A 23,362-nucleotide genomic window follows, 5' to 3' on the forward strand; every position below is an offset into this window, starting at 1 on the left:
ACGCTCCAACCAACAATACCCAAAATTGTTATCGTGGCATTTCGCCCAAAAACGTCAACCCATATCAAGCAAATTTAGCCAGTATCAAATCTCTAACTTCTGCCAGCTATAGATTATCAATGAGTGAATTTCACACGATTGTCATTGAACCCCTGATTTATCGTCGTACAGTTCTGCACGTGGTACTATAAAAATCTGGGTTGAGATGAAAATCTTGGGTTGCATTTCCTTCGTCAACGAACCGCTCGCAAAGTGATGAATACCTACCAAACAAAGCGGTATAAGAAAAGAATAATCGCCTGACTTTGTTCCGAGTTATGTACTACTTGATCAACAATCCCTTTAGGTATACCATCATATATCACCAACAGCCTTCCCTCTTCTCTCCCAATCGAAACATGGTCGAAGCTCTTTCCATTTGAATGCCCTTTCCCCCCCCTCCAACCAATGATGGGAATGGTGAGTGTGCGTGCTCCGACAGCACTGAACATCACGGCCCCAGACTTTGATATATCACCATCGATCCGTAGGACCCCTTACCGCAACAACCAAGTCAACAAAAACACCGGTCGATCCTCGACCATCAACCGGACCCCGACCAGACACATCATGACTCGCACAACAAAGTTTGCCTTTTCATCAAGTAATATTAAGACTGTGTATAGCTGGCACTCGGCCCAACCGGCGACGAGCCCACAAGTTTAGTACAGGGCAACAATATACAGCGTGCGAAAAGAAAAATTTCAAAAAGCTGAAACAATGAATGCACTCCCTCCCCCCCCGAAACAGACTCCGGCTTGTTGTTTTTTTATCAACTCCGAATGTGGCAAGCAAAAAAAAAACCCCGGCTCGCCCCCCCTTCTAAAAAAAAACCCAACCGCATCCCAAGATGACCTGGCAGCTCCGGCGTCGTCGCTCATTGATGCCAATCCCATAAAAGCCATGCGTCCGTCGTCTTGACATACCATACCGCCCAACCCGCCTTGCCCATTAGAAAAGCTACACAGCCCTTGGCCGCCATGGCCGCCCATTCAGCCACTTTGCCCACTGCCCGTGTATTCTCCCCAGGGCGAGTAATCATGAGTAGCCCCGAATTCGTGATGCAATGTGTATTTTTCCCCGCGTATAACTCCGTAGATAAATACCGAGATGTCATTATTATGTTTTATTGAGGGGATTAATGCCCCGAGTCCCAAGCGCGGAAAAGAATGCGCCGGAACTCTCGAGTGCTGCACTTTTCCTTCGTCTATGCTCAGTCGTTGGTGAGACTAACTGAGACTCAGAAACTCGGCAGAAGCTTCCATAGCATGGATCGGGAAGGATGCGTTCACACCAACACAGCCTCCCCAACCAAGCTGATTTAGGCCTTGCGGGAGCGAGTAGAAGTGCCATTGGTCTTGACACCAGTGGCCTTGACGTCCTTGCCGTGAATGATGGTGCTCGGGTCGGGAAGAGGAGCCTGGGACATTCTGCGGACAGCCTTGCGGCCAGTGGGGCGCTTCCCATCCTTCTTGTAGGTGGCGAAGTAGAACGAGATGAAGAGAAAGAGGTAAGAGCTGAGAATACCGATACCGGAGAAGGCAGCAAACTCCTCACCCGCGCACTTGCCGGCGGAGGGCATCCAGGGCCAGTAAGCCGAAGTGAAGTAAGTGTACGACGCGAAGTAGACGAAGCCTTTGACGCCAAGTTAGTAACCTTGACCAAAGAGGACCGGGAAGGACATGACTCGAACTTACCAAGATCAATGACGAACTGGATAATCTGGAGACGGGTGATCCACTCCTTCCACCAGATCTTGACGCCACGCGCGCTCTGGAAGTAGTACCAGTACATGACGACGTGGACGAGGAGGTTGAGGCAGATGACAACCCATGAGACGGCAGTGGAACCGATGAGCTGGGTGTAGCAGAGGAGAGCTGTGGCGCCGTGGTGGTAGCAGTGAAGGAAGGTGAGAGGCTTCTTCTTGAGGAACAGGAAACAGGTATCCAACAGCTCGAGGTACTTGGTGAGGTAGTTCAACTGGTTACCGTCAGTACAAAGGCCCAATTCGGCCAGAAGCAGCGGTCAACTCACGTAGTAGAGGACAACCATGGGCTGAGTCCAGCCGCCATCAGCATCGCAGATGGCAAAGAAGAGACCCTTGCGAACAACAGTGGGAAGCATCTGCTCGATGAAGAGAGCGAGGAGGATGCCGGAAATGGCGGTCAGGTAAAAGTTGTGGATTAGGAAGAGCGTCCGGAGCTTGAAGGGCTCGCGGCTGCGCATGTACTCTCGGCCACCAAAGATGATGGCATAGTATATGACGATGAAGATGCTCGTTTCCTTCAGGGTAGACATGGGAGTCTGACCAGGCTGGAAGCGGAAGTCATCGGCAGGGTAGCCAACAACCTTCTCGAAGGCCTTGTTGAAGATGGGCCAGAGGTGGATGCCGAATGGCCGGTCCAACGTTGGGACCGGCAGCTGGTCGAGAATCGAAGCCATTGTGAAGACAAAACGCGATTAAATCTATCGTAAGTTCTCCTGAAGGCGAGGAAGAGCAGTCAGCACGAGGCGTCGGGAGAAGGGGGGAGTACAAAAACACGGTGGACTGGACGGGGTGTTAAGTGCTTACCTGTCACGTTTTTGCTCGGAACACGCGGAAGGGAACAAGAGAAGGGAAATGCCGGTTCAGCGGCAGCAAACAACCCAAAGAGAAGAAGAGAAAAGAAGAAACGTCGCGACACCCAAGCAGCAGGAACGATTAAGCTGATTACCTTGGGGGGGGATGCGCCGACAAAGAAGGTTTGCGGAAGGTGGTGATGGTGGAAGTCTGGGGCACGGGAAACCAAATATTTTCAGAGACTGGACTGCCCTGGCGCAAAAGGGGAACCCGCGAAGAAGGCTAGCCTCAACCACCTTGGCTCATTTCCAGTTCCTGCATGTGAAGTCTCATTTTCCAGCTGACAATTTTTCTGCCGGCCCAATCATCGCTTGGCATCTCTCGTCTCACGTTCAGCGCCCCACCGACACCTCGACAGACCCCGGACCTCGGAATCGAGGAGTGGCCTTGTCCGTGTCCGGTCGAGACTGTCGTTGAAAACCAGAGCAGCGGACAGCCTGCCAAAACCACCTGTTACTTCACCTAACGAAACAGTTCGGACACGGAGCCAGACGCTTCATGTGCCAGCACGAGTCGTACGGCATCTTCATACTCACCGTCACCGCGCTGCCTTCGTCTCGGCGTTGCCCCCCTTTCCACTGCAGACGTTGCCTGACTGAAACCCACATCTCTTGATCTCTCGGCCCTATCGCAGGACGAGCAGGGTGGACACTGCTTCGTTGTCCTGTTGCCCAGGCCGCCGCCAAATCAACAACAACAAATCCCTCGCCATTGGCCAATTCGCAGTCAGGATCGGCGGGTCGGCGTGCCGTGTGCTTCGAAGGCCGGAAAGGCCGGATGCCAAGCACACGGAGATTGGACGGCGGCTTGGTTTGCAACCCAACTGTCCCGGTCCCGGTGCCGCCGGTTCCGGGTGTGTTTCGGAGCTGTCGATGACGTACTTTCATTGCGGGACAAGTAAAAACAAACTTTTGTGATTCCAAAATAAAGAGAGGCGTGTTGGCGGCGGTTACAACTTGAGACTACCTCGGGAAATTTTCCTTATAAACAAATCACCAAGTCATGATCAATGACATCGACTTGATGCTGACTTGCAGATTATGCTACAACCGAGGCGGCGGCGAGCTTCAGCCACGGCTCAAACATGGCACAAGCCACACAATGGCTCCCCAGAAAAGCTAGAGAAATCGGTCAATTGAATATCTTTGAATGGCGGGGCCGAGTTTCAACGGTAAAGCTAGTGGATTAAGCAGAAAAGATATGCATAACCGAAGATGGTTCGATTCTGTTAGCCGTCATTGGCTGGAATACCGCAACCCACGCACACCTCCAAGCTTCTGATCCCGAGTTGACTGCATCAAATCAATCGTAACCAAGCCACTTCCCCGGCCCAGCCCACCGTCGACGTCGAGCTTCCGCTGCCTCCTCCTGGTCTCGGATCCTGCACAGAAATCCCCTCTCTCTCTTCAGACCATTCACAATGTCGGCCTCCCTCCTTCGCATCGCCGCCCGCGGCCCCTCCAGCGCCTTCTTCCGCACCGTTGTTGCCCGGCCCCAGCCTATCGCTGTGCGCGCTGCCGTCGCCGTCCCCAAGACCTTCAGCACATCGATGCGCATGCGCTCCGAGCACGCCGAGGAGACCTTTGAGGAGTTTTCTGCTCGGTGAGTGCTGGACTGGCTGTCGAGGGCACCCTGGAAGAGCTTTCGGAAAGCTCTGAAGCTAGCTTCCTCGACATGACGTGACCCTTGTGCTTGAACCCCATATCTGGGCCTCAGACACCAGCCACAGCTATCTTAATACGGCCCATTGACTAACATGAAGCTTTACACAGCTACGAGAAGGAGTTTGACAGCGTTCAGGATGTCTTTGAGCTCCAGGTATGCCTGCCATCTGCAAGCTTGCCAGCGTGCTCTTGCTAACCCGAAGCTTTCCCCCACCTTGTAGCGCAACCTGAACAACGCTTTCGCCTACGATCTCGTCCCCTCCCCTGCCGTCCTCGCCGCCGCCCTCAGGGCCGCGAGAAGAGTCAACGACTTCCCCACTGCCGTCCGCGTTTTCGAGGGTACGATCTGCTCTCCCTTTTTCCATGCGGGATATTCCTGCCTCGGTTGACAAGATACTGATATTGTGATGTAGGCATCAAGGCCAAGGTCGAGAACAAGGGCCAGTACGAGCAGTACCTTGCTGAGCTCAAGCCCCTACGTGAGGAGCTCGGCATCGAGCTCAAGGAGGACCTCTACCCCGAGGAGGCTAACTAAATGCTCGACTATTCATCGACATACTTTCTTGTTCTTTCACTAGACGACGAATTTAAAAGGCCAACCTCACACGCTTCACCACACATCCATAGACTGCACAGCTGGCTTGGACACTTTGAAGGCAAAAGCTGGCTGCTGCCGGTTCGGTGTGAGAGTTCATCATTATGGATACCACTGAAACCCGTCCACCACATCTCATCTCTCTGCCTTGATAGAAAGGAAGGAGATAGATAAAAATCAATGTGTATATTTTCTGTTACGGCTGTGTTTTTCTTGCATGTGGTATTGCGGTTGTCCTTGCCTCGCCGAAGACAATAAGCTCGGACAACTGTTTGGGGTTCGGACACTGTCGGGGAATTCAAGTTCAGTCACGATGCACTTACACCGTAGAGGGAACAGCTAAAAGACTAAGGTCATACGAAGTAACAAGCTCACAATTATGGCAGGCTTTCAGGGTAGCCACGAGTATGTATTTTTCAACCGTTGTCCTCTATCGTGGGCCAACTAACACCAGGTAGTCTCGAAAGACATTTAACACCATACAGTATTTAACCTGCATCGGAAACATTGATATTGTTCCTTTCCAACATGAACTATTAACCTCATCTTCATAACAGGCCAGCCGCTCTTCCCTTTGCCTCATATCCATCACATCTTCCCTCCAATCTATTATTCCCAGGCTTCCTCTACCCAAAATTTCACAACCCAACCACCTCCTCCCCCAAAACAGTAAAATGCCCTCCAGCCCCCGTCCACCCAAACCTGACCCCCTCCAAACAACCTTTTCTCACACCCACCACCCTCGGCGTCTTGATTTCCTCCTCTTCTCCTCTATGTCCCGTCTGACAGCTAGCATTAAACCCCCAGGTAACCACCCTCCCATCCACCGTGACAGCGACCCCATGCTCCGCCCCCGCCTCGACCCATCTAATCTTGTCGTTTTCCCCCTCCCCCAGCGGCAAGATCCTCACCGGACAGGTCACAATCCTCGCCCTACCCCTCCCATCCCTAACCACAAACTCCTCCTCCCATTTTTGTCCCTTTTGTGCTGTCAACGTGTCGATATCTACCCCCGTGGCGAAAGAGTCAAGCCTTCCCCAGGAGTAAACACTCCCGTCATCCAACAAGCAAAGGCTATGACTATTTCCCCCGGTTAGATATTTTATTCTTCGGCCGTTTAGTATCCCCTCTAGGTTGGTAACCCGGGTTGGTGTCGAGATGCATACCCCTCCCCCATCTTCTCCCCGGTTGGAGACGAGGGCTCCTGTTTGGGCGTAGTTGTCTAATCCCCAAGCCCACACCTCCCCGTTTTCACCAACGGCAAAACTGTGGTCTGGTCCGGCGGCGATGTCGATGATGTTTTTTAGTTTTATTTTCCTCGGTGTGACTGCGCAGGAGAGAAGAGAATTTCCGCGTTGGGGAAGGCGGCGGCCGAGTTGGCCTTGCTCGCTGCCTAGGCCCCATGTGTAGACTTGGCCGGTTTTGGTCAGGGCTAGGATGTGGTTACCTCTTGCGGAGATTTTGGTTATGGGTTCAGGCAGGGGGATGGGGAGGGGGGTGCGTTGGATGGCGGTTTGGGGGGTGAAGAGGGAGACGCCTTGGGAGGAGCGGGTGCAGCCCCAGCCGTAGATTTGGCCGGTGGTGGAGAGGAGGAAGGTGGCGCTGTCGCAGGCGGTGATTTGGGTCCATCTTGGGGGGTTGATGTTTGGGAAGGGGACGGGGTGGGGGGTGGATTCGAGGGGGTTGTTGTCTGGTTCCGAAGAGGTGGTGGAGGAGTTGTCGTCGTGGAGGGTGAGGTTTTTGAGGTGTTCTTCCAGCCGGGCGGAGCTGGTGTCTCTTCCCAGGGCACCGTTGTCGTTGACGCCCCAGGTGAGGATTTCGTTTGTGGAGGTAAGGGCGGCGCAGTGCATACCGCCAACGGCGAGTTGGACTACTTTGTTTTTGATTGTGGGAAATGATCCCTTTTTAAAGGATTTCTCGGATGGTGATGGGCAGGAGAGGAAAGGGTTGAGTGTTGGGACTCTGACGTCTCCGACGCGGTGGTTGGGGCCGAGGCCGAGCTCTGCATTGTCGTTGCTTCCTAGGCAGTAGATTCGAAGGTATGGGGTGTTGGCGGGCTCCTCGTCTTGGGCTGCTTGTTGATGAGGCTGTGTTTTGGGCTTTTTGGAAGGGCGAGAGGCGTTTGCTGGGCCGGCATAGATGATGGATCGTTTGCGGCTAGATCGTCGGGGTGATGTACGGTCACCGTCCATCATTAGCAACTTGAGGAGGTGGCCAGTGGTTCACAAGATGGAACCGTGGTGGCGTGAATGTGCTGCTAGAGGGAGACTTCAGTCTGGTGTTTGTGAGTGTGAAGAAAGAGAGAGGTGTGTGTATGTTTCATGGTGTTCAATGATCAAGAGGACTGGAAACATACAGGATACCTTAAATATTGCTTAAATTTGATGAGAAAACATTGATTACAAAGACTAGACTCAAATCTCCCAGGCAAGTAGGCATCCACTGAAAGAGCGAGCATAGAGTGCGATCGTTTGTCTTGTTTGGTTAGGTAGGCGTTCGGATCTACACCATAGTGGCAGAGCCTCGGACTCAGGGATCAAATATCGGTGTTGAGCACTGATAATATGCTGTAAACGGAATAAGCTGGTACGATGAGGCCCAGATCAAGAACTGAGGCTCTCCCAGTCTTAAGCAGCGCTCTTTTCACCACACCATTCTGTACATTTTCTAGGTTATTTGATCCCTGTATCATTCGAAGATATTTGAAGTCAATAAAGCTGACAATCACTGATTACAAAGATAGGAAGGCTGTGTCAAAAAGAAATAGTCAAAAATCAGGCACCCATCCGCCTCCGCCAATGAGCGTCCCCCACTTACATGCGCCCATCCTGTTTGGGACTTCATCCAGCAAGGTTGCAGTCACCGAGAAAATTCGAGCCCATCGGTTCGGACAGCTTCTGTAGGTAGGTACCTATCTGGTAGGTTTGGATGTCTGTCTTTTCATTTTGTCTACCTAGGGGTCTTAAACGGCTGAGACCAATGACCATAGCACTCGAGCCATCCGTCCTGGTTGGACACAAATTCATCTAATGTTTTCATCAAACCACGCATTAGGACTTCAGAAACATCGTGCTGTCTATGCAGCAGAGAACGGAAACAACTTACTTAGATTGATCGTCGAGAAGTAACTCTTGAGATTTCCATCCCGGTCTTTGCAACGGCAGCTCATATAGAACGGCGCTTGCATCCCACATTCCACACACGAGTCCGCGTACCCGCCCGGAACACTGTGAATGAGGGGTCAGTACCCGGGTAAGTACTTGTGGATGTGGCAAAAACCAAAGTAAACATACACCCCGTCCGTCTTGAACAGATTGCCATTGAAATTCGAGATTCAAGGATTCAGATCCAGCGTTGACCACCTCATGGTGTTGTACGTGGTCTGGCACTGGGCGACCATCCAGCGCTGCTCGACAATGAAGAAGGTTCCCGAGCAGCTGCTAAACCAGTGTTGGGCGGTGACATGATCGGCTTCGGCCAGGAATACAGCTGCGGAGCCGAGTATGGTGGATAGTTTCATGGTGGGAATTATAGAATGTGGAGGTGGGTGGTAAGTAGTGACCAAAGACAGAGAGCAAGTACGGAGAACATCATCTGGCGGCGTTGTCTCTTATAGCTGAGCACAATTGTCCAGGAGAGATATCTCATCGAGAACCCTGAGGACTGCCTATTCCACACATGGCACTACAAGAATTTACGACTCGCATCGAGTGGCGCTTTCACCAACAGCATCATGAGCTTACGCTCGCTAACGATACTTGGCAACGCAGTAGTGTGGTTGATGCAGTGCACTATCTGCCAACAGACATGGAAATGCTCAAGACGATGCTATTTTGTTGACCCAAACTCTTTCCACCACCACGCGCTCAAGATATCATCAGATACAATGCAGGTGGGACTTCTTCCAGCCGTGATCCGAATGCCTCCAAGGTCTATCCTGTTCGGAGTGTGGCTGGCAAAGACGTGAACTTTAGAATGAGCTCTCATGTGTCTTCATATGATACAACTCTACTCACTATACAAATCTACTCTTGCTGCCCAGGTGCCTCCTCCCCATACACCCAAGTCAAACCCTTCTTGCCCTCCTTTGTCTTCCTCAACAGAATTTCGCTCACAACCACCTCAACACCCTGCTTCTGCCTCCTCTCCCTAACAAAATGCTCCAACACCTCCGCTCTGTTCTTGACCTTGCCCTCGGCCACCTTCTGCTCCACCTCCTGCTCGGTAGGCACGCCAAAGTTCTTGAAAGGATACTTGTCGTACGTCTCCTCGCTCAACAGCTTAAACTTCGGCCCCTTATCATCCACCAAAAAGAAGGAACCCACCAGCTCCTTCCAATCCTTCTTCTCAGCAAACCTCTCCAGGCTCGCCGGCTGCCACATCGGAACCCTCCTCGGCTTCTCCACCAACTTAGCCGTAACCCCTTCGTTAAAATCAGGATAAGACATAAACTTAGTCGCAATCGAATGCTCCCTCTTGAACGCCTCAGCAATACTCCACGTCTTCCCAATCCTCATCTGCTTCAACGTAACATGCACCGACGTCGGGCTCCTCAAATGCAACGTGTTCAGCGTCTTCGTCGCCCACTCCCCCGTAACCTCATTTTTCTCCTCCTCCTTCAAAGCCTGCATAATCTCATCCACCGTGTCAAACCCAAAACACCTATCAATCGCCCTCCTCACCTCCCCCGCAACCGCCATCGGCTCCTCCCACGGCAGTCCCGTGACAAACTCCTCAATAGTATCATTCACAACCTCCAACCTCCTGCTCATCTGGTCATAGTCCTTAAACCTCAACTCGGCCAGCCTGCTCTCCAGCGCGTTCAAGCTCGAGCTGTGCAGATAATGCGTCGCAACCCCCGCATAAAAAGCATTCACCCCCTTCAACTGCCCGCTCGTCAGCGCCAACCAAGTCCCCACCTCCCCCGCCATCCTCGGCAGGAAAAAACTCGCGCCCACGTCGGGAAAAAACCCAATTGTGGTCTCCGGCATAGAAAACACCGTGTTCTCGGTGGCGATTCTAAAAGGGGCATGAATGCTCAATCCAACACCACCGCCCATGGTGAACCCGTCCATGAAGGCGATGTATGGCTTGTTGTACGTGGCGATCAGATGGTTGAGCTTGTACTCTTGGGCAAAGTAGGCAGCCGACTTCGCAGGGCCATCAATGGTAGGGTCTCGGTTCCATTCGACGAGTTGCTGGACGTCACCACCCGCGCAAAAGCCCTTTCGGCCGGCACCTTTGATGACGATGACGTTGGCCATGTCGGATTTGGACCACTCGAGGAGGCGGGGGGCGATTTTCCGGATCATGGACCCGTTGAGGGCGTTGAGCTTGTTGGGGCGGTTGAGCTCGATGGTGCGGAGGCCATAGAGGGATTGGAAGAGGACGTCTTCGGGGTCGTCGTTGGGGCAGGGTATGAAGTGGGCGAAGGAGGAGGAGGACATCTGGGAGGTGGGTTATTAGTTTACCAGAATAGTGGTAGTGGTGGTGGTGGTGTCGACACTCAGACGAAGGGAGGAGAATGTACCATTCGTGATTGTGGTTGCTGCTGAGGCAGCAGCTTAGCTCTGAGGGGCATGGCGGCGGCGGCTCTGAAGATGGAGGAGCTTGGTCTGGCGGCAGCGCGACATGGAGCCGCTGCTCTGGCAAGAATCGCCTGGGGAAACATTTAAAATTTAAGTAAAGGCGATTGCCCTCTGGCGGTGGACTATGACGGGGGGGAATCTAGAGTGATAACTGTGCCAACGCCTTTTCTCCCTCGGTTCGGTTCTTCGGTCGTCGTCGTCAAGCTTTCTTCCAACAACCACAGCTTTTTGCCAATTGATGACCCGAAGCTGCCCGCGCAAAGCTCAAGCAAGTGTTTCTTTCGGGCCAGGGGCCCCGGTCAAAAGGTGACGTCGGATGAATTTTTCCGCTAACAGCTGGTGGCCAGCTGCCCCTCACTTACAAGCACATCACTTTCTCTTTTTGGACAGTTTCTTCTTATCAATTGTTCATGATGATTTCATACACTCAATGTCCCTGGAAATTCAAAGCTTCTCCCACCCGTTCGAATCCTCCTCCAGCTTTTTGATCCCAGCCAAGCCCTGGAAGAAGCTCGCCAAGCCCCAAGCACCTGGGTCAGGAACTTCCTCAAACCCAGAACCGCCAATGTAGACGGTCCTTCCCAGACTGGCCTTCATCCCCTTGGTGCCCTCAGCACCAGCAACTGCTGCCTCTGCCGCCTTCTTAACATCTCCTGTCTCCTCAAGAGTGTTGACAAACGGATATAGAGCATCCACAAGTGTGCGATCTCCAGGCCGAGCTGGTGTGTATTTTGAGAGAGCTTCACAGCTTTGGCGAAGTGCGGCAGCCCAAACCTTGGCTGATGCCTCCTTTTCGCTTTGTGATGTTGTTCTCAAAGCAGCAACAAGAGCGTTGAGAAAGATGGCGTACAAGGCTCCAGATGTGCCGTCCATTTCCATCTCGACCACTGGGATGATGTTGGCAAGGTCTATCACAACGTCGCCAGTCAAGGGCTTGCTCGAGAGGTGGCGCAAGATGGCTGTTGCTGTTAGCGCAATGTTTCAACGTCAAGAAATGGCGATAAACTAACCTTCAGCACCCCTCTTGAGACCAATACCGCAGTCTCCATCACCAACAATAGTATCATACCGCGTCACATCAGGTTCCGCCGCAACCACCGCCTCCAACCCCCGAGTGAGCACCTCCTGAGCAGCCTTCGCATCGACCCTCAACCCACTCTCGCCTACCTCCTCCCCATTCGATGCATCCTCCTCCCTCGTAGCCTGATTCCTCTCCTCCCAAGTCAACTTCGATATCTGCGCCGGCCACCCTGTAGCCTCACACTCATCATCCAACAACTCAATCATCCCCGGTCCCCCGATATCCGTATTCACCACATTCAACAAACTAACACTAAACCCCAACCCATTCAAGCTCGTCATATATGTCCCACTCAACACCCTCACCGGCTTGATATTCCAGTCCTCACCCAACTGCTTCACCACCTCAGCCACAATCCCTCCCAATTCCAGTACACTCACCCCACCCAAGTTATTCACCAACAAAACCACCTCATTCGAATTGACATTCACAAAACCCCTCTCCTTGTCATTCCTATCCAGCATCATCCGCAGCATCTTTCCCACCAATCGCTTCAGTTCCATTTTCTCCCTCCCCACCCCGGCCTCATTATGGATCCCCATCCCAATCTCAACCTCATCCTCCCCCAACTTCTCCCCCTCCTCCTCCTTATTCACCGCCCGTCCCGGTACATGGACCCGCCCAAGACTAGCCCCAACACTAACCAAATTCCCCGCCACCAACCTCGCCACCTTTGCAACCTCGTCAAGTTTATATCCCCTCTTCGCCAACGCACCCGCAATCTTGACCACCAAGACCGTTCCCGCCACTCCTCGTCTCCCAACCTTCCCACCCTTTGTCCTCCCCACAGCGGCATCATCCCCCACAATCACCATCTCAACTCTCTTCCCAGCAGCCTTGGCCTTCTCGACAGCGAGCCCAAAATTGAGGACATCGCCCGTGTAATTCATGACAGTTACCAAGGTTTCGGAACTGGGGGGCAGGCGGGAGAAGAGGCAAGTGCGGATTTGCTCTGCGGAGGGGGAGGCAAAGATTGTGCCTGATACGGCGGCGGATAAGAGGCCGGTGCCGACGAAGCCGGAGAAGGAGGGTTCATGGCCTGCGCCGCCGCCCGAGACGAGATGGACGCGTTGGGAGGAGGATTTGGAGGAGGGGCGGAGGTAAAGGATTTTGTTTTGGGAGTCGAGGGCTAGGGAGGGGTTGGTGAGGGTTTGGGAGTGGAGGGAGGTGAGGAGGAGGTGGGGGGGGTTGGGGTCGAAGTGTTTGGAGGACATGGTGGGGGTTGTTGGTTCAGGTGTAATGGGTGGTGGTGTTGGCTTTTCGTCAGCAACCAGTGGTGAAGGTGGTGACACTGGGCCGTGTTGAGGTGGTGAAGATAAGCTGTGGTATGGTGGTGGTGGTATCGAGGGTGAGTGAGCAGTTGAATGTGTCGGGGAAGGCGGTATCAAAGCAAGGGGCTCGTCCTCGGAGTCGCTTGCCGAGTTATGGTAAGAAGTTTCGTCTTCAGATGCCGACAACGTCACAAGACGAGGAGGAAAGCGAGGAACCTCCCTTTTCGCGGTATACTCCCTTTCAATCTCTCGATGTCGACGTTGTAAAGCAGCCAAACTGTGATGTAACAGCCAGAACGGAAGCCTGCATAAGAAAACGACTATATCGTAAAGTAATCGGATGTAAACCTTGGGATGCAAGGAGGAAGGTGGCATCAGATCAGTAGCCGAGAAAAATAAAAATAAAAAGTAGGGGTCCTTTAATTAAACCCAGTTCGGGAGAGCTTGCCCGGCCGTTGGGAAAACGGATGAACCAAAGCTGGACCTATCTTGGCCGATGAGGTAGTTGGTGGGGGTTGTTGTTGAACTGTGGGGCACGACGTCACCTTCTCCTAGCCTTACTCGCGGCTAACAGACTCCGGCCCGAGTGAGTTTCTTTCTGGTATATAAAAACGTCCGAACGGTGAGAGGTGTGTCAGCTGTTTTGGTCTTGGTTTGAGGGAAAAGTTTTAGGAGTGCCGGCAATTATTTTGATGTTCTAGAATTATAATGAGAGTAGGAAGATATTCCGGAAAGCCCAACATCTTTGGTTGCGGCCTGATGAAAGTTGATTGATTGGCTTTTAATGCAAGGTACAGCAAGTGTGGCAACAATATATCTCCTGCTTTTTCTTGGAATACATGGACCAATAATAAGCTGTCTTCGTTTCTTTCTTTTGCTACACAGACGACCAAAAAGGGGTATTTACAAAACGAGCAAAAAAGCCAACCCATGTACAACTCAGTTAATTACCTCTCACATCCAACCCTCTCTCTCTATCACCATGTTTTGTCTATTCCCGCTATAATATTGAGAAAAACCTTTCATATCCCCAACCCCCTCACACACCCCCAAAGCACAACCGGCACAACAACATTATCATTCCCCCCCGTCAACACCGCCTCCGTCAAGCTCGCCAGTACCGAACAAACCCCCATCCTCGGCGCCTTCTCCCTCCCCCACTCCCTATACAACCTCCCAACATCCAACACCCCCATCAAACTCTCATGCCCTCCACCACCACCACCACCTCCTCCTTTTCCTCCAGTCGTCACAGTCTCCCACCCCCCCAACCTCAACCACCCCCCTCCAACCCCCAACCCCAAAAACACCGCCCCCGCAAACGCCACACTCCCCTCAATACTCTTCCCCCCTCCCCAAAGCCACTTCCTATGCCCCCACCTCCTCCCAATCAAACTAGCAGCCGCATCTCCCAACCCAACACACACAACGCCGCTCACCATCGCCAATTCCCTTTCCCTCACCTCCCACCCCCTAACATACCCCTCCCCCTCCCTCCCAAGACCAGCAAGCGACAGCCACAACGGAATAGCACAGCCAATCAGCAAAAAAATATGGCTAATCACCACCGGCCCCCTCAAATCCCTCCCATCCACATACGGAGTGAGGAATTTCGCAATCGGTCCCGACAAAGGCGGCAGCTGACTCGCTCTGATCAGGTCCAGAAGTAGAAATATCGCTAGCATGAGTGACAACGCCAAAGCGATGTACGTAGGGTCGATGTAAATCGTAGGCAAGAACATAGCCACCATCATAAAGTGAAACACCTTTCTTCTCGTGTCCACCTCGCAGACTGGTGATAGACTAAAGACTATGGCGAGGCCAAACGCAATGATCGTCAGCCAGTAGCCGGAGAGAACAAGTCTCGTGTTGGCTTCTCCAAACGAAAACTGGCGGAGGTGTTGGATCCAGCCCGAGGAGCATTGGACGTCAGAAGACTCGAGACGAAAAGGGAGGCAGATCCATTTTTCTAGGTCGTGCTGCACCACCTGGAAGCGGAACTGTGAGAGCCCGCCAAAGAGATAACCCAACGCCCAGCCTATCGGTTCGTTGCCGTCTAGGGCGTAGTACTGGACGTAGGTCCGGATGCCGAGGAAGATGATGAGGATGATGCTCGTGAGGACGTAGCTCGAGTACATCCACTTGCGTAGGGTGGCTTGCTTATGGGTGAGAGAAAAGAAGGCGCGCACGCTCGAGGACGCAGAACGTTTGCGGCGGCCGGACGGTGTGCTGCTTTTTGAGCGTGGGCCGGGCTTTCCCGTGGAAGGGAGAGTGTGCCTCCGAGGTACGCTTTGGCTAGCAGATGGCTTGGCAAAGCTGAGCTTAACAGCACTGGATGGAGCGTCAGGGGTTGGGGGGGGCACGACTTCGTTTTCGCTGAAGCTGTCTGCCCGGAGGGTGGTGGGCTTGGTGGTAAGCTCTCGATTTGTAGACTGAGCCGAGTCGGAGAACGTGTTCGTGAACTCCCCTGTAGACGATCGCTGCCGGCGGGCGTTTGGTGATGACAGCATCCGTTTTAGCTGCCCGAATCCAAAGCCCCCTTTCGACGGTATCTCGCTCCTCTTGAACCGCCACTTTGGCACACGGGCCAGAGAGATCCCCCATTGAATGACCTGACCGCTAAGAACCATGAGACCAATACCGCCTCCCCATAAAACAGCCTGCAAAATAACTGCCTGGGGAGAGGTTGCTAGCAGTAGTAGGTTTATGAGTGCCACCGACAGCAGTTGGAGCTCGGCTGCCAAAAGACTGGTCGTGGTAAGATGGTGCAAGATAAGACACAAAGTCTGGTGTAATGGATACAGCAGGACCAACACTTCAGCTGACATCTCTCCCTGCTGGGATCCTGGGGTTGTTGCCATGAGTCTGTCCAGAAACAGCGGAGCGCACGAGAACAGCCAGTGACTCGAGCTGAGGCTCTCCCAATACCGCGAACCCGGGAACAGAGCCCTGGGCAATGCTGCTATGCCGAGAACCAAATTTGGCAATACGACACCCTTCACATTTTGTGCCACCAAAAAGGATATTAGAACTGGCGTAATGAATGGATAGAGAAGTGGTGCTGGATCGAACGCTGCCGGAACACGAATCGGCAAAGCCTTGGACGGCGTGCCACGACGGTAAGCCCATAGGGCCAGTCTCAGCGGATACAAAGCAGCTAATCCAAGCAGCATCGCTATTACAGCAAGAACTTCTGCGGCCACTCTGTTAGCCGGGAGTTACAATATCTGAATCTATTAGGGTACATACTCTTGCCGTATATCCTGACATAAGGTTGAGCGTCTGGGTTCAAAACCACGATGCCCCCTTGGAAGCCAAGCAACAACACTTCAGCTATTCTTCGTGTTACTTCCTTGCGCCGGCGCACTCTTTCTGCGGCGACCCTCTTTTCGCCATGGTTTATACCCAACGCCGTCATCCTGCCCTCCTCCTCCAGAACTGCCGGCGAGAGCCAGGGCGTGGATGTTCCGGAAAGTGGTTCATTCTTTCCGCGAAGGCCTTTATGTAGCCTTACTTTTGGTGCGGGCAGACCCTTGAGGAAATGTTCATCGTCGGCTTCGGTCCCGCTGTCGCTCGGTGGTGTTGAGTCCTTGCCAAGGGAGGGAAACGGCTCGTGGCTCGGAATCAGGCAATCTGACGGTTCTAATAGCTCGAAGCTCTGACGGTGGTAAGGATGAGGGGACCGAGAGAGGACCCTCAAGGTGTCGAGATCGTCGTCCGCATTTTCAGCGGCGGTTTGGTTTGGTGGGGGTTGCAACTGCTCAGGCATGGCCAATCTCGAAGAGCGATCTGGCGCAACATGGGGGTTTTGCAAGAGCTAGACAGGTTCCGAAGCTGGATTAGATATTGTCCACAGTGTTAAAAACTGTCGCTGACATGTTTGGCCACTTGGTTAGTCTGCTGGCGCCGTTGACGTTGACGCTGGAACGTTGTCAGGCGGTTATCACATGCCCGAAAGTAGCTAAGAGGTGTCCTGTCCGTCCCCTTGAACGCACGATGCAATTACTCCCTGGATCCCGGCGGGCCGTCAAGCCACTGATGACGGGACGGAGGTGGTCATAGCTTCAAGGGAATTTGACGCGCGATGTGGCTCAGGGGTGGCTTGTGGCTGTGTGTGGAGGGCTTTCAACGACATTCGATTCAAGACATTGCGCTCTGACTGAAGACAGTGTTTGATGAGATAAAAAATTGTGTTTCAGACATTTGAAACCACAGGCAGGGCTCTCTCTCGGCTGGTATCTGTGCTTCTTCAAGCACTGGCAAGTTCTCCTCTAGGCTTTGCTTGGATGGTGGATAATGCTCTGTTTTTAGATGAATACGAGATGAGAGCCTGACACTAAAAAAGATCGCAACATTTGATCTCATCTCGTCAATATCAACACGGCGGCAAAAGACTCATCATTACTGGTATTTGTTTCCAAGCACAATCGATGTTGACTCTGACGATAGCGGAGGGCCTATGGTACCGGAAAAAGCTCGCATAAAATAATTCTCGTGTCCATGGCGGCTGGGCGAACACCACGTCGGGATACTACAGTCTTTATCAATGACGTTGACGACTTTCCAGAGATCCACAGTTAGGGTATAGTGTATTTAGCGCAGTTATTAACCAACTTTTGTGTCCGTTACCGCCTTGGCTAGCCCAGTATCCGAAGTTGAAACATGTCGTACTCTGGATGACAGACGGCCGGATTTCCCACCTGTTTTGGGGACACGTGTGTACGCTCTTGGCAGCGGCTCATGAAGAGAAGAAGGCATGCGGTGAAACTGCAGCCTCTCTGGCAGTGTCTCTCGCCTGCCGCGTCAACACCTCCCATTTGCGAACTGGTGATTGTCGACAATCAAGGTGGCGCTAGTCCAGACTGCCAAGAGGTGGAACGGTACATCTTGCTCAGCTCGCTGCACCTCGATTCGGTGGGACAGCCCCGATCGTGAGCCCCCCACCAACCACTCCCGCCGAAGACGAGGAAAAAAACGAATGGCTGACAGAAGAGAAGGAGGCTGCAGTCCGAAGGCTGGAGTGGCATCCATCCCGAGCCTCAAATACCAACACGAGGTGAGATACTGACCCAATTGCCTGATCAGCCAGTCCTCTGTGAAGCTGTCGAGCGTTTGTGTCTTTTGTCCGGGCGGCCGAGAAGGCTCTGTGACTCTGTCACTCTCTGTTCTCTTCTGGTTCTGTTCCAGGAGCTCCCTGCCAGGCTGTTCCCGCCCCTGTGGATGTTGGTGGGGACAATTCACACCCCTGCCAGTGCGGCGTCATCAAGGTTTCTGCGAGCTCCCTCTCTGCATTTCAGGAGCCGAACACCTCGATGGTTTTGTGAACTTCTACCGTCGGATTTATATCCCCAACCAGCCCAATTGATTATTACCAAACATAACCGCCAACCACCCCCCTCCCCTCCGCCGTCTTTGTCCTGTTGCCACTGCCACGCACATCAGACTCTGCCACAGCGCCTTCCCAGCCAAGCTGAACATATCAAGCTTTCTGTCGGTGGGGGTATTGCTTGAGAGATCGGTGAAGGTGGAGCTGTGAGCGGAAATTCGGCAACGTGGAAGGCTGGCAGCTGGGAAGGCTCAGGTTTTGATACGAGTAAGCTTTTTCACAGATTGATCCTTTCCTTTTCGTCCACTGTCGAGCAGCTTCCGAGACCGAGAGCCGTCTGTTATACATTTGTCGTAGTGCCTGCCTGGTTTCCCTGCTTGGACTTGGCCTTACCTGATTTCTGCTTGTCTCAACTCCGCAAACCAAACCAAAACCCCAGACGTTGCATGGACTGGATCACTGGTCGCTGAATGTCTCGTCCAGCACACAACCACACAAGCAGTCTGATACTGGGCATCTCCTAGACTAGTGCGAGCGATACATCAGCGGCAAGCTTTTTATAGGCGCGGAGATTCAGCGCCATACATCACGGTGGACTCTTCCTGCAGCTATTCGGCACTCCCCCCCACCTGATCGTCTCCTCTTCTGCATTATCAAAAACAGCCATGAGTCCTTCAAGCCCAGTCGGTGGTAAGCCGCCTTCTTACGAGCCAGTTCCCTCTGTCGACATCGACGAGAAAGCTGCCATCCAGACACCAAAAGATCTCGAGGACGGCCAACCACAACCTCGACGCAAAACCATGACTTTCTGCCGAAGAGCCATGTTGGTCTTGGGCCTCACATGGCTGGTGCTGACCGGTGTGGCCATGGCCGGCCCTCACCCGCGGTGGAAGATGCCGTGCCATCAGGCCGAAGGCCAGCAAGAGGTCGCCGATGCCTCAAGGGATTCATCATTCTCAACTCTACTGAACGCGGCATCGCCCAAGTCTCTTCACGACCTTCTCCACCGGTACTTCCCCGAGAAGTTCCAAGACGGTGTCTGGCCATCGGAACGCGATGCCGTTGCGGCCGTTCACCAAGCCAATGCGGCTCTGGCAACGTCCATTGTCCAACTGGCCAAGCGGGACGCGAACTCGACCTCGATCGAAACCTCCACTAGCGTGCCTGAACCCGAGCCCACAGCTTCAACGTCCTCTAGTTCTGTGCCCCCAGTTGAGACCACCATCACCACCACCACCACTACCGCCCCAACCAGCACCTCGGTCATCACTCCCAGCAGCAAGCCGTCTCCCACGCCCACTCCCGAGCCTACTCCTACTACACAACCTGGTACGTCCCTCACGAGTCCCACAGGGAACACTCTTCCCCCGGATGACCCTTCTTCTTCTGTGCCGCGGACGACTGTTGGTGCGTCTTCCACCTCTATGGCTTCGTCGTCCTCTTCGTCGTTGTCGTCGTCCTCTTCATCGCAGGTGTTGTCTTCTGCGGTTGATGGAGGTACGTTCGGCTTTTTTTTTTCCCGACGTTTTGCTCGACGTTTTGCTCGTTGATATGAATTTGGAGTGATTGCTGATAGTCATCATAGAAACGACTTTGACGACCTCTACCATCCTGCCTGATGAGGAGACGTCTACTTCTACGCCTCCTCCCAACACGAGCAACACGAGACGTACCTCTAGCTCTATCGTCACCACTTTCACTCAGACCTCCAATGGCAATGTCATCACTGTCACATCGACGACTTTTGTCTATGACATCCCGGTAGAGACGACGCCAGCGGGTGCTGAGGAGCCGACTGTTACCCCTAGCCTCCAGAACGGGGCTCTCGGGATGCAGAAGCAACAAAAGGGGTCGTTGTTGGCGGGTGTTATTGCTGCGATGGGCATGTTTCTGATTTAGTGGGTGGAATTGGTGCGGACGCAAACCGGGTGGGAATGGGGACCCCCTGTTTGTTTCCTGGCGGGCATTGAGCTGGGTGCTTCATGGTGGCGGCCCTTTTCTTTCTGATGGTGGTTCTTTTCTTTCTGTCGTTCTGCATCGCAATGGGTCTTGGTTTTATTTTCAGGGTCTTGGGGTTCATCATTTCTTGCTTTCTTGGCGAGCCGTACTGCGTCATTCACGGCCGGCGCAGGCATCACATTCATTACGGGAGGGGTATACACATGGTAACAAAAGGGAAACATATGGCATAGATGGAACACAAACACACGCACAGAGAGAGAGAAGGGAGGGAATGTACATATATACGGGTATTATAATTGGTGAATTAGAGGGATCAATGGATGGGTAGGGAGCAGCTTTTTGCTGTAGCTATGCTGACATGATGATAGAGGAATACTATTGACATTACAAAAAGAGACATGAGTGAGATTGTGATCCTACGAATTATATCTCTCTCTATCATTCGAATCCCTAGCCTCTGCAATGTTTTGGCAACTCAAAAAGTATAGGTAGTGATTGCGCATGATCTCGGTTTATTTATTATGGCCGCTATGAGTGTGATTTTGGGTATCGAAAATAGCATGGAGAAGTAATGTAAACAAGGTGTCTCTGGTGAATGTCTCGAGTTGGAATGTGCCCCCTTTTTTCCCCGGACATTCAACAACAAACAGGCGTGATGTGATTTAACCGGGCCCAATCTTTGGCATATCGTGGTGCTCGCTCAGCCTGGAGAGGTGGGAATTCAGCTCCTCGACGCGCTGCTTGTGGGTTTTGAGGAGCTCGGGGCGGAGTTTGCCCGAGGAGGTGAGTTCTTGTAACTATTGATACCAACACCCGTCAGTAACAGCATTGAAGGATGAAATGGTGGAGGGGGGAGCATACCCTCTTGCGCTTTGCCTCTAGGAACCTGCGCTCTGCTTCTGTCTTTGGGGGGTCATTATCGTCGTTCTCCCCGTTTTCTGGTGGTGGTTCTTGGGATGGTGAGCGGCGTTGGAGTTGTTTTTCTGAGTCGGGGGTGGGTTCGGGTGTTGGTTTGTCTGCTGGGGGACCGGTAGAGAGGTTCTTTTCTAGGTCGGAGGGTTTGGATTTGGATTTTTTCTTCTTCTTTTTTATGGCGGCAGGGTTGTTGGAGACGCCTTTGAGTTTGAGGGTGCCGGGGACTGCGGCGCGGTAGTCTTCTGAGGGCATTGTGGGCGGGGGTTATAGGGGAATGGGGGGATGTGGGAGGACGAGAAGGGTGGTGATGATGGGCTGATGGTTCAACTGCGGCGACTGGAGAAGGCGGTGGAAGATGGCAGGATGCGATAAGATTCAGATAAGATACAGACATGTGTGTGGGGCGAGAAAGCGGGCGCCGTGTCGCGCCGAGAAAAAAGGCACAGACCCGGACCCCACTTAAAAGTTTTGGGGTATATCTTTAGATTTTGCGGTGCGAATTTGACGGTTTCTTCTTTTTCTTCTTTAGATCAAAAAGTATTCACGGAGCTGCCACGACCGTCGCTAGTATCCCACGGCGTCTGGTTGCCTGACCCTTGTTTGAGAGTCGCGCTCCGGAGATTGAAATCCTTGATAGGAAGTTTTGCACCTTTTCCTCTGTGGGTGTTAAATGCTGAATGATTGGAGACAATTTTTTTCTGTTTGTTGTTGATGATGGGGATGGAGGGGCTGGTTGAGGGCTTTCTCTGGACCTGGATTATCAAGAATTACGATTGATTGCTGTGATTTTGCCAAGTGCTGCGATTGCTCTTCTATCAATCAAGTCATTGCCGTCAAGCTGTGATTTGCAACGTTTGTTGATGTGGGCTTCTCGTGGTATCGTTGGCATTCGTGATCTGTGATCCAGGCCCGGGCTGCCCAACTTCCATCACTGATGATTCTTAAACACTTGCTGCTGTACGTGCATTTCAACGCGACTCTTATCTGGTCCCTACGCTCTGGTTTATTTTTGTGTTCGTCACTGGCATCTCGACGTCTCAGAATCGTCCCAGCTCAGTCCCTCATGTGGTCGCGTCTCCCGCTTCCTCACCGACGAAGTAGGAATGCTTCTCAATATGACCCCATTCCCGAACCAAGACACCACAACATAGCTCGGGACGGCCGTCCAAATCACTCAGGCGTGGGAGGTAACAGTTTCAAATCAGAGATAGGTGATCGAGTGATTCTGTTCTGGCATATAAGCCACGATAGACACGACCACCATGGCGAGCTCTTGTTCTCCTTTTCCTTTCCTCAAGGTTTGGATCATTCAACCGTAGTCGCTCTCTGTGTTTTTTTTGTTTTTCTTGACAGACACCCTCTTTTGACTTAAGTCACTCTTTTTGACTTGTTCTTCTACTACTACACTCTTTTTAGACTCTTTAAATTCATCGTCGTCATGTCGTAAGCTTTTCCCCCCCCTTTCTGTGATATATCGACCGGTTGTCTAATGATGGAGAGTAAAAGTGAGTGGACAAGCACCGACGGACTATACTCCGCCTCTCTCCTCTCCTGCCACCCCCCCGAGCCTACTTTTACCCGTGAATGGGCCGTCAACTTTATCGCTGCCGACGCGAGCTCTTCCTGGGATGCTACTTATACGATTATGCAAGAGTTCACTGGCGATGCCAACCTCTGGTCTGTCCCCGAGAGCGGGATCCCCCCCAACTTTGTCCGGACTGCCGTCAAGTGTGCCGGGTGCACCGAGCCGACTGTTACGATCACTTGCCCGAATGTTTTGGGGACGGAGGCTGCTGTTGTGGTGGGCAATGGTGTTTGGGCTACTGTTGCGCCTGAGACTGAGGTTGAGGCTGGTGCTGCGGTGAATGGTGAGCCGGGACGGGTTGCGGCTGTTTCGGGGGGTGAATGGGAGGGGGATGGTGATTGGGAGCTTGTTGCTTCTGGGGAGGGGCCTGACTTTGGGTTGAGCGGTAGTCTCTTGGGTGAGTCTGGGGATGGGAATGGGGAGGAGCCTGTTGTCGAGGGTGGTGGTGCGTCTGCTGCTGGTGTTGCTGCTGCCCCGGCGGGGGTTAATGTGCCTACTGGGACGGAGGAGAAGGTTGCTTTTGCTACTGCTGGGGCGGGGAGCTTGACGCTCAAGAGGGGGTTGATGTGGGGGCTTGCTTTGGGGTTGGTGGCTTTCTTCTAGATGACTGGGGATGTTTTGAGACGGGCGTTTCTTTCTGTTAGGTTTGGGATGTTATGATGTACTTTGGCAGCAACATATGGCGTTTAGGAGACAACACACGATCTATTCTTTTC

The 23,362-nt window shown here is 52.8% G+C and overlaps 10 protein-coding genes across 10 annotated transcripts; 4 read left to right on the forward strand and 6 right to left on the reverse strand.

The window, feature by feature from the left end:
• Window positions 1–627: 627 nt before the first annotated feature.
• ELO2 (Fatty acyl-CoA elongase/Polyunsaturated fatty acid specific elongation enzyme) lies at window positions 628–3,758 on the reverse strand. Its single transcript, XM_062876885.1, has 4 exons — window positions 2,612–3,758; window positions 2,074–2,520; window positions 1,737–2,019; window positions 628–1,674 (listed from the first exon to the last, which is right to left on the reverse strand). The coding sequence occupies exons 2-4, from the start codon at window positions 2,479–2,481 to the stop codon at window positions 1,361–1,363; spliced, it is 1,005 nt and encodes a 334-aa protein (XP_062735525.1). The 5' UTR covers window positions 2,482–2,520; window positions 2,612–3,758; the 3' UTR covers window positions 628–1,360.
• Window positions 3,040–5,424, forward strand: COX6 (Cytochrome c oxidase subunit 6). The gene is made up of 5 exons (XM_062876886.1): window positions 3,040–4,261; window positions 4,432–4,477; window positions 4,545–4,662; window positions 4,737–5,323; window positions 5,377–5,424. Exons 1-4 carry the CDS (start codon window positions 4,080–4,082, stop codon window positions 4,856–4,858), a joined length of 468 nt encoding a protein of 155 aa, XP_062735526.1. The 5' UTR covers window positions 3,040–4,079; the 3' UTR covers window positions 4,859–5,323; window positions 5,377–5,424.
• A 132-nt stretch (window positions 5,425–5,556) lies between these two features.
• Window positions 5,557–7,113, reverse strand: QC761_211550 (uncharacterized protein; the record flags this gene model as incomplete). The annotated part of the gene is made up of 1 exon (XM_062876887.1): window positions 5,557–7,113. The coding sequence occupies one exon, from the start codon at window positions 7,111–7,113 to the stop codon at window positions 5,557–5,559; it is 1,557 nt and encodes a 518-aa protein (XP_062735527.1).
• Window positions 7,114–8,897: 1,784 nt separating this feature from the next.
• Window positions 8,898–10,772, reverse strand: EHD3 (3-hydroxyisobutyryl-CoA hydrolase). The gene is made up of 2 exons (XM_062876888.1): window positions 10,449–10,772; window positions 8,898–10,365 (listed from the first exon to the last, which is right to left on the reverse strand). The coding sequence occupies exons 1-2, from the start codon at window positions 10,587–10,589 to the stop codon at window positions 8,944–8,946; spliced, it is 1,563 nt and encodes a 520-aa protein (XP_062735528.1). The 5' UTR covers window positions 10,590–10,772; the 3' UTR covers window positions 8,898–8,943.
• Window positions 10,773–10,890: 118 nt separating this feature from the next.
• On the reverse strand, window positions 10,891–13,233 carry dak1 (dihydroxyacetone kinase Dak1; the record flags this gene model as incomplete). Its single annotated transcript, XM_062876889.1, has 2 exons — window positions 10,891–11,465; window positions 11,517–13,233. 2 exons carry the CDS (start codon window positions 13,231–13,233, stop codon window positions 10,951–10,953), a joined length of 2,232 nt encoding a protein of 743 aa, XP_062735529.1. The 3' UTR covers window positions 10,891–10,950.
• Window positions 13,234–13,880: 647 nt separating this feature from the next.
• SEC59 (dolichol kinase) lies at window positions 13,881–18,061 on the reverse strand (the record flags this gene model as incomplete). The annotated part of the gene is made up of 2 exons (XM_062876890.1): window positions 16,108–18,061; window positions 13,881–16,051 (listed from the first exon to the last, which is right to left on the reverse strand). Exons 1-2 carry the CDS (start codon window positions 16,625–16,627, stop codon window positions 13,881–13,883), a joined length of 2,691 nt encoding a protein of 896 aa, XP_062735530.1. The 5' UTR covers window positions 16,628–18,061.
• On the forward strand, window positions 17,014–17,926 carry QC761_0043980 (uncharacterized protein; the record flags this gene model as incomplete). The annotated part of the gene is made up of 3 exons (XM_062872388.1): window positions 17,014–17,147; window positions 17,204–17,789; window positions 17,866–17,926. Exons 2-3 carry the CDS (start codon window positions 17,599–17,601, stop codon window positions 17,924–17,926), a joined length of 252 nt encoding a protein of 83 aa, XP_062735531.1. The 5' UTR covers window positions 17,014–17,147; window positions 17,204–17,598.
• Window positions 18,062–18,849: 788 nt separating the features above from the next.
• On the forward strand, window positions 18,850–20,083 carry QC761_211585 (uncharacterized protein; the record flags this gene model as incomplete). Its single annotated transcript, XM_062876891.1, has 2 exons — window positions 18,850–19,681; window positions 19,770–20,083. The coding sequence occupies 2 exons, from the start codon at window positions 18,850–18,852 to the stop codon at window positions 20,081–20,083; spliced, it is 1,146 nt and encodes a 381-aa protein (XP_062735532.1).
• QC761_211590 (uncharacterized protein) lies at window positions 19,854–21,938 on the reverse strand. Its single transcript, XM_062876892.1, has 3 exons — window positions 21,008–21,938; window positions 20,127–20,943; window positions 19,854–19,993 (listed from the first exon to the last, which is right to left on the reverse strand). Exons 1-2 carry the CDS (start codon window positions 21,311–21,313, stop codon window positions 20,809–20,811), a joined length of 441 nt encoding a protein of 146 aa, XP_062735533.1. The 5' UTR covers window positions 21,314–21,938; the 3' UTR covers window positions 19,854–19,993; window positions 20,127–20,808.
• Window positions 21,523–23,249, forward strand: QC761_211595 (uncharacterized protein; the record flags this gene model as incomplete). Its single annotated transcript, XM_062876893.1, has 2 exons — window positions 21,523–22,504; window positions 22,568–23,249. The coding sequence occupies exons 1-2, from the start codon at window positions 22,500–22,502 to the stop codon at window positions 23,247–23,249; spliced, it is 687 nt and encodes a 228-aa protein (XP_062735534.1). The 5' UTR covers window positions 21,523–22,499.
• Between the last annotated feature and the right edge of the window lie 113 nt (window positions 23,250–23,362).

Source organism: Podospora bellae-mahoneyi, chromosome 2 (genome assembly GCF_035222275.1).
Source record: "Podospora bellae-mahoneyi strain CBS 112042 chromosome 2, whole genome shotgun sequence".
Lineage (NCBI taxonomy): Eukaryota > Fungi > Ascomycota > Sordariomycetes > Sordariales > Podosporaceae > Podospora > Podospora bellae-mahoneyi.

Coding starts and splice junctions, on each gene's coding strand:
- ELO2 (XM_062876885.1), bottom strand. CDS start 2,481: ATGGCTTCGATTCTCGACCAGCTGCCGGTCCCAACGTTGGACCGGCCA. Junction 2,020..2,073: donor CCATGGTTGTCCTCTACTAC/GTGAGTTGACCG, acceptor GACGGTAACCAG/TTGAACTACCTCACCAAGTA. Junction 1,675..1,736: donor CCAGTTCGTCATTGATCTTG/GTAAGTTCGAGT, acceptor TTGGCGTCAAAG/GCTTCGTCTACTTCGCGTCG.
- COX6 (XM_062876886.1), top strand. CDS start 4,080: ATGTCGGCCTCCCTCCTTCGCATCGCCGCCCGCGGCCCCTCCAGCGCC. Junction 4,262..4,431: donor TTTGAGGAGTTTTCTGCTCG/GTGAGTGCTGGA, acceptor AGCTTTACACAG/CTACGAGAAGGAGTTTGACA. Junction 4,478..4,544: donor AGGATGTCTTTGAGCTCCAG/GTATGCCTGCCA, acceptor CCCACCTTGTAG/CGCAACCTGAACAACGCTTT.
- EHD3 (XM_062876888.1), bottom strand. CDS start 10,589: ATGTTTCCCCAGGCGATTCTTGCCAGAGCAGCGGCTCCATGTCGCGCT. Junction 10,366..10,448: donor AGCAACCACAATCACGAATG/GTACATTCTCCT, acceptor CCCACCTCCCAG/ATGTCCTCCTCCTCCTTCGC.
- QC761_211590 (XM_062876892.1), bottom strand. CDS start 21,313: ATGCCCTCAGAAGACTACCGCGCCGCAGTCCCCGGCACCCTCAAACTC. Junction 20,944..21,007: donor TAGAGGCAAAGCGCAAGAGG/GTATGCTCCCCC, acceptor TGGTATCAATAG/TTACAAGAACTCACCTCCTC.